This window comes from Erythrolamprus reginae, chromosome 1 (genome assembly GCF_031021105.1).
Source record: "Erythrolamprus reginae isolate rEryReg1 chromosome 1, rEryReg1.hap1, whole genome shotgun sequence".
NCBI classification, from domain to species: domain Eukaryota; kingdom Metazoa; phylum Chordata; class Lepidosauria; order Squamata; family Dipsadidae; genus Erythrolamprus; species Erythrolamprus reginae.
The window spans coordinates 392,613,095-392,628,906 of NC_091950.1; the positions used below are offsets into that span (position 1 = coordinate 392,613,095).

Genomic DNA, 15,812 nt, shown 5'->3' on the forward strand with positions numbered 1-15,812 from the left:
TCACGCATCTCCGAGAGACCAAGTTGTACGGGAGTACCAACAACACCCAGAAGAGACACAGGAAGAGATGAAGCTTCGTTCCCACTCTGGAATTTGGAACAAATCTCCATCCCCCATCCTTCCCTTTTCAGGCCAGGTGAGGAGTGACTGGGAGGGGAGGGTGAGGAGCAGGCCAGACACTGGTGGGTTTAGCCAACAGGAAGCCACAGCAGGGGAAGAACAAGCCACAGGTTGCCAACACCTGTTGCTTCAGCCCACCTGCACCGTCCCTCCCTTACACCATTACCTCGTACTGGCTGGCGAGGACTTTACTGCAAAGTTGCAAGTGTCATGTAGCTCACTCTATGGTAATTTCCAACCCCACCATGAGCTGCATAGCTGATCCCATATTCCAGAGCTCTAGTCATATGACTGACCATTAATCATCCTAGAGCAGCTCCCCCACTGGGTGCGCCACAGACCACCCTTTTTTTTTCACGGATCGCACTAGTGGTCCACGGACCACCCGTCATTGACCTGTGCTCTACTCAAGCCCTCTATTCAAAGCAGGAGTTCTTCTACTATCCCAAACAGATGGTTGTCCAATTTATTTGGAGCAAAGAATTTGAACTTGGAGCAGGGAAAAACAATGCCTATCATGGCAACGATATAAATATTTGTCTGAAAAAAGACACGGATTAAATAAGACACAACAAATGCTGTGGTTGCTGGAATCTAGAGCAGTGTTTCCCAACCTTGGCAACTTGGAGATATTTGGACTTCGACTCCCAGAATCCCCCAGCCAGCGAATGCTGGTTGGGGAATTCTGGGAGTTGAAGTCCAAATATCTTCAAGTTGCCAAGGTTGGGAAACACTGATCTAGAGTAATACAGTGCTCCCTCGCTTTTCGCGGGGGATGCGTTCCGAGACTTCCCGCAAAAGTCGAATTTCCACGAAGTAGAGATGCGGAAGTAAATACACTATTTATGGCTATGAACAGTATCACAAGCCTTCCCTTAACACTTTAAACCCCTAAATTGCATTTTTCCATTCCTTTACCAACCATTCAGATTATTACTCACCATGTTTAGTTATTAAAGTTTATTTTTTAAAAATTCATTAAAGACGGACGAAAGTTTGGCGATGACATATGATGACGTCATCGGGTGGAAAAAACAGTGGTATAGGGGGAAAACCCGCAAAGTATTTTTTAATTAATATTTTTGAAAAACCGTGGTGTAGACTTTCCACGAAGTTCGAACCCGCGAAAACCGAGGGAACACTGTACCATCATTTAATAAATAGGAAGTCTGATTCTCTTCAGATGTTTTGGGCTTCAGTTTCCATCAGGCCTAGACATGGAACAATCAAGACATTGGGGAGTTGCCCAAAATATCTAACAGGCACCAGATTGTCTGTCTCTGATATTAGATGATGTGAACAGGTTTGTTCTTTAGATGACCTGGAAACCTTGAATACTCCAAGGATTTAATTCCCCAATTCATTGCTGCAGAATAGCCCAGTGTGGAAGTGTATTTTCAACAGTTTTCAACAGGTCTTTCCACTTGGGGTAATAATAGCAGAAATGCCTCCTTTTCCAAGTCCATACTTTTCTACAAAAGAACTTGCACTGGACATGAAGAATTGAGTCCCAGTCTCAAATGGCTGTTTTTCGTTCTCCCGACAATCCAACTGGGGGCACAGCTGGCACCAATAACCAATTCTAGAGACTGCTTCAAGATGGCTGCTTCCCAGTCAGTTGTGATTTTAACCTCCTGGATCTCCTGGGTTATTCTGTGTGAGAGAAGGAGTGGCAGAAATGAACAATTAAGGAGACCAATGGCAGGCAGTGGCAACAATTGAAAATGATCTCATAACCATATATCTCAGGGGTGTCAAACTCAAGGCTCACAGGCCGGATCCGGGCCCCGGGGTGCTTAGATCTGGCCCATAAGGCCACCCTGGAAACAGCAAAAATCTGGCCTATGGTGCTTCTGACAGCCAAAACTGAGCTTTTCCCTTAATGTCTTTTTTCTTTTTCTTTTGTATTTTAAAGGGCATTTATTATGGAAGAGGGTTCAAAGCATATATGAAAACTGATATGGAGGAGATATTGAGAAAATTGAAACATTATGATCTAATTAATTTGATGTGATTAAGAATAGTAACAGGCTAAAATGTATGTTGGCTAACAGGTTTTTTTTTATTTCCTATTTAATTTAATTTCCTCTTCAGAGAGGGGCATACAAATCTAAATAATAATAATAATAATAATAATAATAATAATAATAATAAGCCCTTCATGGCACCGGACCAGGGTATCTACGAGACCACCTTCTGCCGCATGAATCCCAGCGACCGGTTAGGTCCCTCAGAGTGGGCCTTCTCCGAGTCCCGTCAACAAAACAATGTTGTTTGGCGGGGCCCAGGGGAAAAGCCTTCTCTGTGGCGGCCCCGGTCCTCTGGAACCAACTCCCCCTGGAGATTAGAATTGCCCCCACCCTCCTTGCCTTTCGTAAGCTCCTTAAAACACACCTCTGCCGTCAGGCATGGGGGAACTGAGATATTCTTCCCCCCTAGGCCTTTACAATTTATGCATGTTATGTTTGTTTGTAAGGATGTTTGGTTTTTACAATAAGGGTTTTTAGTTGTTTTAGTATTGGATTTATATGATGTTTTTTATTACTGTTGTTAGCCGCCCCGAGTCTACGGAGAGGGGCGGCATAGAAATCCAATAAGTAAGTAAGTAAGTAAGTAAGTAAGTAAGTAAGTAAGTAAGTAAGTAAGTAAGTAAGTAAATAAATATTATTATTATTATTATTATTATTATTATTATTATTATTATTATTATTATTATTATTATATGGAATTGGAATAATTATTTTTTGGTTCAGATGTCAAATGATAAGGAGGTAGCATTGGTTAATTTATTTATACCAAAACTGCAAAAATGATATATTGTAAATTAATTTAAAATTAATGGTATCTTTTTTTCTGTACACATGATTGGAGAAGAAAAATTTAACCCGAAAAACGGAGCTTGGGAACATCCCATGGAGGTCTCCCGAGCTCGGTTTTTGCTGGCAGAGGGTTGCAGGAGGCCGTCACAGCTGAAAACGGAGCTCAGGAGCCCTTTTTCACTGGCAGAGGGCATGGACCACCACAGGCAGTCCCAACGTGAGTGACATTGAACTGGCCACGCCCATGCTAGCCATCTCCCCCACCCCCAGAGTTCAAACAGAACCCTGATACAGTCCTCAAATCGAGTTTGACATCTCTGTTATATCTGGACGTGTGCTGTTGCATACGTTAATGTAATAAAGCAGCAAATATGCTGAAATGGGAATTGGTTTATTCTTGATTTTAACATAGACTTGTGCAATGCAATTAAACCTAAACTTTAGTTAACAAAATGCTGAATATGGGCCACGGGGGTACTTAGATCTGACGCAATGAACTACTCTGGAAACAGTGAAAGACCAGCCCGGGTGCCTCTGCCAGTAAAAATTAAGCTCGCAATGGCTGCACACAGCCCTCCTGCACTCCATTTTCAGCCCTCTGCAGGACGTTGAACTGACAAAGTCCTCCCCATCAGTGCCCACTTGACCCCTTGAAGTCAAACACAACCCTGATGCAGCCCTCAATGAAATTGAGTTTGGGCACCCCTGCTCTATAGAGAGATTACAATCACATCCTGCCTTCCACCTCCTGTTCTCCCCAAATTCTGATTCTACCCAGTGCCGCTACAGAATTATCTGTAGATAGCTTTAAGCAGATCCCATCACTCACCATCGGAAATGTCCAGCAAATCTTCCATTTCTTGCTGGATGCGCAGGAGGAGAATCTCCTGCAATAGCTCCTCCCGCAGGCTCTTTGGTGCTATGCCCATGCGCTCCAGGGATTCCTCGGAGAGGCGCAAGAGAGCCTTGCCAGAGATGGCGTGGCTATTGGCTGCCTCCAGCAGTGGGTTGCCTGGAGTACCCAAGGTTTTTCCTCTTAGCCAGGCACACACTTCGGCTGCTGTCCACTGTGCCACCGGCCGCCTTGCCTCCTCCTCCTTTGAACCCTGTTAAGAGCCAAGTTGATCTTTTAATGGATTTAGTTTAACACATCAACTTTCAACAGTATTCACCGAGTGCTCAACTTACGAGGGTCGCCCAGAAAGTAATGCACCACATTGTTTTTCTTCAACAATTATTTATTGAACACAATGAAACTTACACACAAGAAAAAATGACGTTTCTTCTACACCCCCTATTTTTCCACCTAATCTCCATCCTGTTCTATGGCCTTCCTCCAGTGAGACACAAAGGCGTTTATGCCTTGTCGGTACCACTTCTTGTTCTGGTCACAAAGCCATTTCTGCACTGTGCAAATCACCTCTAATGGCCTCACCCTCTGTGCCCAGCGACTAACCGTACTTCTGTTGACTGCGGATTCTCCATAAACTGTTCACAAACATTTGTGAATGAATCCCAACAGTTTCTTTCTCCACAGTGAAAAATTCAATGATGACATGCTGCTTGCAACGTACAGACACCATTTCAAAACACTGCTGCAGCTACACTATCTGTCTGAAGAAACACAATATTTACACACACACTCCTGACAATTCAAATAATGTATACCTAAAATTTCACATTCATATCATTACTGTAGGCTGAGAAAAAAAATGTGGTGCATTATTTATTTATTTTATTTATTTATTTTGTCCAATACACAATGAGGGTTTTAGTGGGTATATATCTCTATACACATAGTAAAATACATGATGAAGGTTATAGAGGAGATACTCATAGTAAATTATATCTAAGAAAGAATAGAAAAGAAGATATAGTGATACAACATATCAATGAAAGAATAGAAGAAAAGATATAGAATAGAAGAAAGGTATAGGAGATATAGGAGAGCAATAGGACAGGGGACAGAAGGCACTCTAGTGCACTTGTACTCGTCCCTTACTGACCTCTTAGGAATCTGGATAGGTCAACCGTAGATAATCTAAGGGTAAAGTGTTGGGGGTTTGGGGAATATTGGGAATATCTCCGAGACCGCCTGCTGCCGCACGAATCCCAGCGACCGATTAGGTCCCACAGAGTGGGCCTTCTCCGGGTCCCGTCAACTAAACAATGTCGGTTGGCGGGCCCCAAGGGAAGATCCTTCTCTGTGGCGGCCCCGGCCCTCTGGAACCAACTCCCCCTGGAGATTAGAACTGCCCCTACTCTCCTTGCCTTTCGTAAGCTCCTTAAGACCCACCTGTGTCGTCAGGCATGGGGGAACTGAGACATCTACCCCGGGCATATACAATTTATGAATGGTATGTGTGTATGTATGTGTGTTTAGAAAATGGGGTTTTTAAAATGTTTTTAGTAGAAATTTAGATTTGTTGTAAATTGTTTTTTCACTTTGTTGTGAGCCGCCCAGAGTCTGCGGAGAGGGGCGGCATACAAATCTAAATAAACATAAACATAAACACATGACACTGTGGAGTCCGGTAATGAGTTCCACGCTTCGACAACTCAGTTACTGAAGTCATATTTTTTACAGTCAAGTTTGGAGCAGTTAATATTAAGTTTAAATCTGTTGTGTGCTCTTGTGTTGTTGTGGTTGAAGCTGAAGTAGTCACCAACAGGCAGGATGTTGCAGCATATGATCTTGTGGGCAATACTTAGATCTTGTTTAAGGCGTCTTAGTTCTAAGCTTTCTAGGCCCAGGATTGAAAGTCTAGTCTCGTAGGGTATTCTATTTCAAGTGGAGGACTGGAGGGCTCTTCTGGTGAAGTATCTTTGGACATTTTCAAGGGTGTTAATGTCTGAGATGCGATATGGGTTCCAAACAGATGAGCTGTATTCGAGGATGGGTCTGGCAAAAGTTTTGTAAGCTCTGGTAAGTAGTGGATTACATTACTTTCTGGGCGGCCCTTGTACAACCATTCCTTTCAGAACCGCTCGAAGTTAAAACGGCACTGAAAATAGTGACTTACAACTGGTCCTTGCACTTAGGACTATTGCAGCATCCTCATGGTCATGCAATGAAAACTCAGACACTAAGCAACTGGCATTTATTTATGGCAGTTGCAGTTCTGGGATCATCTGATGGCCATTTGCAACCTCAGTTAGCTTCTGTCAAGCAAAATCAGCAGCGAAATCCAGATTTGATATGAATAGCAATGATCCACTTAACAGCCATGGCAAAAAAAAGGTCATAAAATTTGAGAGTGACTTGCTTCACACCTGATTTGCTCAGCGGCAGAAATTCTGGCTCCAATTGTCCTAAGTTGAGGACTACTTGCAGTGAAATGTAGTTTTGCTTTTTAAATCTCTCAATCCTTTCTTAATTCTGGGCCAATAACCGAAGTACACAAATAAACCTACATTGGTTAAACCAGTGTTTCCCAACCTTGGCAACTTGAAGATATCTGGACTTCAACTCCCAGAATTCCCCAGCCAGCGAATGGATATTATTTATTTATTTATTCAGTACATTTGCAAATTGCACTTCCGTGGAAGGTTCTCAGGCAATATATGCTTAAGAAGAAAAGCAAATACAGAAAAAGTAATGAATTGCACCCCACCCTGCCACACAATAAGCAGGCAATATTCTACACAGGAACCATTATTTATTATTACTTAGATTTGTATGCCGCCCCTCTCCGAAGACTCGGGGCGGCTATGTTCTTCCAAAGGAGTTTATTGTACAGTACATCCTAATGTCAAGTTATATAGACTACCAGAAGACAGGTATAACATTATTACTCCTGGAATAGTAAGTAGCAAGATATTATTCTATGGAATAAACATATTTTAAATATGTTTATTAAATATCATCAACTAAGAACCACAGGAATTTTTTTTCCTGCCACATTGTACACCAACTGAAGCTTCCAAATAATTCTGGAGAATGTTATCAGTAATCTGTCCTGGAAGTTATCAGAACATAGTAACACTGACTAGGTTACTTCTGCCCCAAAACCTTTGGCTAATGCCCCCCAGAATAACTTTTTGTGAAATGGGCAGCCTTAAAAATACAAGAAATAAATAAATGACTGATGTCATTAAGATGTCGGAAAATGTTGATTCAGCAAACATTCTCACATTGAATACTCTCCTTTGGGGAGAATAGCAATCCAGAACTGGTTGAACAATTATATCTCACACCTAGAGTACTGCATTCAGTTTTGGTCACCACACTACACAAGAGACATTACAGTGTTCCCTCGATTTTCACGGGTTCGAACTTCGCGAATAGCCTCTACCACAGTTTTTCAAAAACTATTAATTAAAAAATACTTCATACATCATATGTCATCGCCAAACTAATAATTTTTGCAAATAAATAACACCAAAAAAAATTGTTAATAAGTAATTATGTTTATAAATATCTGGATCACTAAGTATCTTGTTCAATGGTGAGTACCAGTAATAATGGTGAGTAAATGGTTGTTAAGGGAGTGGGAAATGGTAATTTAGGGGTTTAAAGTCTTAAGGGATGGCTTGTGATACTCTCCATAGTCAAAAATGGTGTATTTACTTCCGCATCTCTACTTTGCGGAAATTCGACTTTCGCGGGCGGTCTCGGAACACATCCCCTGCGAAAATCGAGGGAACACTGTAATACGCTAGAAAAAGTGCAGAAGAGAGCAACCAGAATGATAAAGGGACTAGAAACTAAAACATACAAGGAAAGGTTCCAGGAATTGGGCATTGATAATCTAGCAAAGAGGAGGTCCAGGGTGGACATGATAGCAGTCTACAAATACTTGAGCGGCTGCCACAGGGAGGAGGGGAACACATTATTTTCCAAAATACCAGAGAGCCAGACAAGGAACAATGGTTGGAAACTATCCAAGGAGAGATTCAACCTGTAAATAAGGAGGAACTTTCTGACTGAGAGTGATCGACCAGTGGAACGGCTTGCCCGCAGAGGTGGCGAACGCTCCAACACTAGTGACCTTCAAGAAAAGACTGATCTGCTATTGGACTAGTGTGGTGTAGGGTCTCCTGCACCAGCAGGGGGTTGGACTAGATGACCTGCAAGGTCCCTTCCAACTCTAATAATAAATAAATAAATAAAGTAATTGGAGCACTCATCCACTTAGAGGTAATAGAGAGAGAGGGTTGAGCAGGGAGAAAGTGGCACTCCAAGCTCAGATTTCTCATCCCTACTGCTATTTTCTAAAATGCATTCTTCAATTTAAGAATGGAAAACTTTATTGCTCGGGACTCCAATCTCCTAAATTAGTTTGGCTAGTTGCCAAGGTTGATAGCACCAAATCTGGCACTAGGAGATCAAAGGGATTCTTGCTATCTTTAAATCAAAGTCCTCGGTTGATTAAGGTTCTTTTCCTGCCATAACAAAACAAAGCTTGCAATCAATCTAAACCTATTTAATACTACCACTATTGCCTTCCACCGATTTTGCTAGAAAAAGGACAAATTTGTGACCAAGCCATTGTTAAGAAATCTTCTAGATTCAGCAGATTTCACAGTAGTGTATAATCAATCAAAACCTGGACAACGAAGAATACAATCCATATAATATAAAGTCTAAACTAACAAAAGTCTTTGGCCAACACCAACATACGTCATTCAGTTGTAATATTTCCACAGGGGGAGTTACAAAAATTATTATTCATTATTAACTGGTAGAAATTATGGAGGAGCTTAGATGACATCCATGGTTAGTAACATAGCGTCTCTTCTGTGTATAGGGTGGACCAGATTCAATAAGTGTCATTTTAAGTCAGAGATCTTCAATTGATAAAGAGGGTGGAGAAGATCTTTTTCCATCCGAGCTGTTCTGTCAGGCTCTCTGGTAGACTCCTCCCGAAAATTCAAAGGTACAAATTTCAGACACACACACGTTTGAAAATTCAAAACAATGTTCTTTATAACAAAAATTCAAATAAACTAAGCACTCTTTTTGTATAGCAAAGAGCACTCGTCTCCAAACAACCTGATAATTTGTACAAGTCCCTTATCAGTTCTTAGATACTTAGTTTGCAGCTGTGAGGCAATTCACAGTCCTTCTCCTTTCACAAAGTGAAACACACTTTGCTCTGCTTTAGTTTCAAAGCGGGGGGAAAATCAACACACAAAGGTCGAAGTCAGTGAGACAGGCACGAAACACAAGGATCAGATAATCCTCCACAATGGCCAAACCCACAGGCTGCTATTTATAGCAGCCTCACTAATTACCACAGCCCCACCCAACCACAGGTGGCCTCATTTTCTTTGATAATAATCTCTCAGTTGTTGCTTCCTATGCATCGCTCTCCGCATGTGTGGCTGTATCATTAGCTCTTGTTCCGAATCCAAGGAGGAGCTAGATAATTGATCTCCTTCTGAGCTGTCTGCCCCACTCTCTTCTTCCCTGTCACTCATGTCTTCTTGGTCAGAGGAGCCTTCATCAGCAGATTCCACCAGGAGCAAAACAGGCCTGCGGCATGTGGATGTCTCCCCCACATCCACAGTCCTTGGGGCAGGAGCTGGGCCAGAGCTAACCACAACATGAGCAGAGATGACATTCAGCAGGTTCTGACAGGTCCTGGAGAACCAGTATCAGAAATTTTGAGTAGTTCAGAGAACTGGCAAATACCACCTCTAGCTGGCCCCAGAAGGAGTTGGGAATGGAGATTTTGCAATATCCTTCCCTTCCCACCACCCAGAACCGGTAGGGAAACTTTTTGAATTTCACCCCTGCAATATAATGCCAGGTGGTTTAGTTTTGCCTGACACACAAAGCGGCCTCTTTTCCATTATTGATCTGAGGGCACCTCCATTACCGCTTAAAATGGTGTCTCAGAACATCCAGGAACAGTTGGTTTGTTGCCAGACGTGCCAAGTTCACACGTCTGCGTGCTTAAGAACATTTTTGGAGACTGTACAGCACTGTACTATACACAATTTAAGATGGTGTTAGAACTGGATATATAGAGCGCTGGTGAGACCACATTTGGAATACTGTGTTCAGTTCTGGAGACCTCACGTACAAAAAGATATTGACAAAATTGAACGTGTCCAAAGACGGGCTACAAGAATGGTGGAAGGTCTTAAGCATAAAACGTATCAGGAAAGACTTAATGAACTCAACCTGTATAGTCTGGAGGACAGAAGGAAAAGGGGGGACATGATCGAAACATTTAAATATGTCAAAGGGTTAAATAAGGTTCAGGAGGGAAGTGTTTTTAATAGGGAAGTGAACACAAGAACAAGGGGACACAATCTGAAGTTAGTTGGGGGAAAGATCAAAAGCAACGTGAGAAAATATTATTTTACTGAAAGAGTAGTAGATCCTTGGAACAAACTTCCAGCAGACGTGGTTGGTAAATCCACAGTAACTGAATTTAAACCTGCCTGCGATAAACATTGATCCATCCTAAGATAAAATACAGAAAATAGTATAAGGGCAGACTAGATGGATCATGAGGTCTTTTTCTGCCGTCAGTCTTCTATGTTTCTATGTTTCTATGATGGATAAGCGCATTTTGGCAAGAACAAATCCAATATAAATGGTTTGCCATTGTTTTGTCTGGAACGTAAACGTTACAGAATCTGCACTCGTCATTCTCCATAAGGATGAAACAGTTATTGCAGATTGCTGGAGCCAGATTAAGGAAAGGAGGCAGAGTCCAAAGTGCTTAGTTAATCTTCAGGAAGTGGAATGGCTCACTGAAAAATACTTGAAAATAGCCAAACTGGTGAATTAGCAGTCTTTACTTTCTTTAGTCAGAACAGGCAAGGAAAATAGGTCTGTTAAAGGTAAAATTTCTCTCTGAGGGAAAGTGGCGTGTCTCTAACTATTTATATGTTTCGTTAAAGACCTCAGTACACTAACAACAAAAGATTTAAGTAGGAAAGCCCACTGCAACAACATAGCCAAGAAGGCTTCAAGAGTTGTAAACCTAATCCTACGTAGCTTCTGCTCTGGCAATCTCACACTACTTACCAGAGCTTACAAAACTTTTGCCAGGCCCATCCTCAAATACAGCTCATCCGTTTGGAACCCATATCGCATCTCAGACATCAACACCCTTGAAAATGTCCAAAGATACTTCATCAGAAGAACCCTCCACTCCTCCACTCGAAATAGAATACCCTATGAGACTAGACTTTCAATCCTGGGCCTAGAGCGCCTAGAACTAAGACGCCTTAAACAAGATCTAAGTATTGCCCACAAGATCATATGCTGCAACGTCCTGCCTGTCAGCGACTACTTCAGCTTCAACCACAACAACACAAGAGCACACAACAGATTTAAACTTAATATTAACCGCTCCAAACTTGACTGTAAAAAAGTATGACTTCAGTAACCGAGTTGTCGAAGCGTGGAACTCAGTACCGGACTCCATAGTGTCATCCCCAAACCCCCAACACTTTACCCTTAGATTATCTACAGTTGACCTATGCAGATTCCTAAGAGGTCAGTAAGGGGCGAGTACAAGTGCACTAGAGTGCCTTCCGTCCCCTGTCCAATTGCTCTCCTATATCTCCTATACCTTTCTTCTATTCCTATATCTCTTTTTCTATTCTTTCATTGATATGTTCTATTACTATACAGTATCTTCTTTTCTATTCTTTCTTAGATACATTTTACTATGAGTTTCTCCTCTATAACCTTCATCATGTATTTTTACTATGTTTATATATATATATATATAATATCATATTTACAGCAACACGAAGCTTAAAACTTCAGCCTGATGATGGTGAATGTGATTTCACCAAAACGTCGCATAGACACTCAAAATATTACACGGGGCAAAACCCGAACTCAGAACAATCTACATACATATACCCGTGAAAATATATACACACATATATATATATATACCCACTAAAACCCTCATTGTGTTTTGGACAAAATAAATAAATAAAAAAGTAACAAACCTCTTTTGACATGGTAACAAGTCTCCCGCCAGAACAAACAGCCAATCAGAGGCCAACATGCAAATACAGGACTCATTTATATGCACATATTTAACAATCACCTTCTCAAAACCTGCAGGCTCTGCTTGAGATTCCTTCATGCCGTTCAAGTCTCCCAATCCCCTCTTAGCATTGCTCTCCATTAGGATCATAAGCTGAAGGAGGCAAGCACGGAAGGCTGTGAAGCAGGTGGACAATATACTGTTGACAAAGCAGAAAGTTCATTTTAAGAAAAGGTTTCTGGAGTCCTCTGATACATATTACAAGTGGTTTTGGGTTTGGCTCATTGTGCCAAAGGCTGCTAGAAGGTGAACTAATATAAAAAGTTGTCATCAACAACCGGGGGGGGGGGGGACGTAGTGGGGTAGGGAAAATGGAGCTCCACCCCAGAGCACCCAATTTGCACTGAAAGAGGTTGAAAGAAAATGCAGGGCATCCTACATAAGCCACACCCACAGTGTGGTACTAAACCCTTCACTGTTAACAGCTCTCAAAAGTCACTCTTCTTTCCCAAAACCAGAATCCCATAAGCAACCCTGTAAAACAAGATCAACAATCCAACCTAACATATTGACATTACAATGGGAGAGGTTTAGGGTCAGGTACTGCAGGGTTAATACCTCTTCCTGTTTTACTTCTTACTCAGCAAGGGCTAGGTTTGTCCCTGACGTTTTGCATGTTTTATCTCATGTCATGTCAGGTAATGTAAGTACAGTATTAAAGTTTGTTGCAAAATCAAAACCAGAAGCACACACTGAAGACTGATTCAGCTGGATTCATAAACTTCTTTATAAACATAGTCTATATGTTTATATATACTTTATAAACCAGCGAATGCAGGCTGGGGAATTCTGGGAGTTGAAATCCAAATATCTTCAAGTTGCCAAGGTTGGGAAACACTGACATAGAGCAATGTTTTTGAAACTTGGCAATTTTAAGATGTGTGGATTTCAACTCCCAAAATTCTTCTTCCCCTTTCAAGTCCAACTTGAATATTTGTAACCAACACATGATTAAGCACTGCAAGTCTTTGATTACTTCCTTCCAAAGGAAATAACAAAGTGACGTCCAGAGAAAGAAGTGCTAAATATTGCACTTCTGAAATGTCACTGCTTGTTTTGTTTTAGTTATGTTTTCTTTTGTTTTGATAGCTGGCCATACTTATTTACCCTTTAGCAATACATATATTACATTGTGATATCTTCTACCGATGAAACATCCCACTTAGAGAATGTCAACCCTCATGAGATGAAACAACCATGGCCAAAGTTATTTGTGGACCATTTGGGATAAATGTTCATGAGAATCCGTCTGTACCGGAAGTACAGTCCAGATTGATGCCTGGATCCCTTCAAAGCCCTTCATGCATTACTACCCAATACAGTGGTACCTCTACTTAAAAAACTTAATTCGTTCCGTAACCAGGTTCTTAAGTAGAAAAGTTTGTAAGAAGAAGCAATTTTCCCCATAGGAATCAATGTAAAAGCAAATGCATGTGATTGGGGAAACCACAGGGAGGGTGGAGGCCCTGTTTCTTCCCAGGAGATTCCTAGAGAGGCCCCACGGAGACTTCTCCCCACCTTTTCCAGCCCTGTTTCCTCCCAGGAGATTCCTAGAGAGGCCCCACAGAGACTTCTCCCCGCCTTTTCTAGCCCTGTTTCTTCCCAGGAGATTCCTAGAGAGGCCCACAGAGACTTCTCCCCGCCTTTTCCAGCCCTGTTTCCTCCCAGGAGATTCCTAGAGAGGCCCCACGGAGGCTTCCCCCTGCCTTTTCCAGCCCTGTTTCTTCCCAGGAGATTCCTAGAGAGGCCCCACGGAGACTTCTCCCCGCCTTTTCCAGCCCTGTTTCCTCCCAGGAGATTCCTAGAGAGGCCCCACGGAGGCTTCTCCCCGCCTTTTCCAGCCCTGTTTCCTCCCAGGAGATTCCTAGAGAGGCCCCACGGAGACTTCTCCCTTCCTTTTCTGGCTACAGTTTTGGAGGCTTGGGTTTGTAAGTGGAAAACGGTTCTTGAGAAGAGGCAAAAAAAATATTGAACACCAGGTTCTTATCTAGAAAAGTTCGTAAGTAGAAGCGTTTGTAGGTAGAGGTACCACTGTATATAGCAAATTGCACTGCTGACCCTATTTCCAAAATTTGGCTTTGCGGCAGAAAGCAAACATTTTAAATGTGATGGCTACAAGAACCCAATTTCAAGCCCTACCTGTAGTTCAGAGTTGATAAGCCTGCATGTTCAAGGAGAGATACGCACTTACCAATGTTGCAGAAGTGGAATTAAATATTCCTAGGATCGCCTATGCCATGGACCCATGCCAGGTATTGAAACCTGTCCACTGGGAAGATCTAGGACGGCCTTTGAGACACAGGTTTTGTCTGTGCTCAGCTCCAGCCTGGCTCAGTGGTAGAGTTGTTCCTCGCCTTTGTGCTAATCTCCAAACACACATGGAGATTTTTCTCAGCTCCTTCCCCCACCCCCTTCCCCAGTCTCCTCCTTTTTCTGATTTCAAATCCAGGCAGGGGAGTCCTTGTCTTTCCTGATTTGCAGCCAAACAACTAGACAGGCACGTTCATGTTCAGGTGTCTGCAGGAGCCATCTGGAAAAATTCCTTCTCTCTGCTTTATGAATCTAATCTGAAGCGCCTTCTTTTACACTCACGAGCAAGCTGGCATGCATACACCCATCCCATGTTTGCTTTAACGTCAAAGCCATGTACGACTTGATTGAACCTGCTTCCTGTTTCACACCAAGGTTCCTATCTATGTGGATCTTATTTATTTATTTATTTGCTTGCTTGCTTGCTTGCTTGCTTGCTTGCTTGCTTGCTTGCTTGCTTGCTTGCTTGCTTACTGTTCTGTCTGGGTCACTCCAGAAGCCAATACCAACCCAAAAAGAGAAGCCAGACACACTGGTAAAAGGCAAAGGCAGTTTTATAAATTCAAGAAAAACACAGGTAACAGAAAATGTCCTTACAAACAGGAAAATGCTGTATCTTCAGATATATCCACGAAGGCAAAAGTCCATGCAGCAATACAGGATTCTTGCTGCCAAGCCGAGGCTGTAGATAGCAGAACTACATCTCCCACGGGTCTTCCAAAGCTGCTGGGCCACAAGCCAGGAACAGAGACGCCGAGAAACAAGACAGGATAAAGCAACTCCAAACTGATAACACTCCACATGGCTTCAAGGGCTTGCCTGCCTTTTAAACCCTGCTAAGGAGGACCACACCCAAACCCAGCTGTTCCTAATTCAGTACTTCTTTAATTGCTCCTTTCTTTGATCTGACCGTCTCTGTCGCATGTCAATGACGGCTTGAGCTTCATCACCTAATGACTCCAAACTACTGTCTGGGGAGAGCCCCCCCCCCCGGGGCTCTCATGCTGTTCTCCTTCATCCCATTCCTGATTTTCCTCTCCCTGTCCGACTGTTCAGCCCCCTCCTCTTCGCTGTTATCCTCCTCCGGGCATGGAGCCAGCAGAGACACAGCCGGTCTCAGGCTGAACCACCACACTTACTTACTTACTTACTTACTTACTTACTTACTTACTTACTTACTTACTTACTTACTTATCCAATACACAATACATATTGAAGAGGATAGACATGAAGCATTATATATAAAGAAAAGATATAAAAGTAGAGGAGAAGATATATGAAAGGAAGAAAAGATATATGATCTATGAGATAAGGAGAGACAATTGGACGGGGGACGAAAGGCAGGCTAGTGCACTTATGTACGCCCCTTACTGACCTCTTAGGAACCTGGAGAGGTCAATCGTGGATAGTCTAAGGGAGAAATGTTGGGGGTTAGAGGTTGACACTACTGAGTCCGGTAATGAGTTCCACGCTTCGACAACTCGATTGCTAAAGTCAGATTTTTTACAGTCAAGCTTGGAGCGATTAATATTAA

The 15,812-nt window shown here is 42.4% G+C and overlaps 1 protein-coding gene across 1 annotated transcript; it reads right to left on the reverse strand.

Annotated features, from left to right (window-relative positions):
• Positions 1-1,065: 1,065 nt before the first annotated feature.
• On the reverse strand, positions 1,066-14,331 carry LOC139162034 (sterile alpha motif domain-containing protein 12-like). Its single transcript, XM_070741988.1, has 4 exons — positions 14,160-14,331; positions 11,969-12,107; positions 3,769-4,045; positions 1,066-1,773 (listed from the first exon to the last, which is right to left on the reverse strand). The coding sequence occupies exons 2-4, from the start codon at positions 12,056-12,058 to the stop codon at positions 1,769-1,771; spliced, it is 372 nt and encodes a 123-aa protein (XP_070598089.1). The 5' UTR covers positions 12,059-12,107; positions 14,160-14,331; the 3' UTR covers positions 1,066-1,768.
• Positions 14,332-15,812: the final 1,481 nt, after the last annotated feature.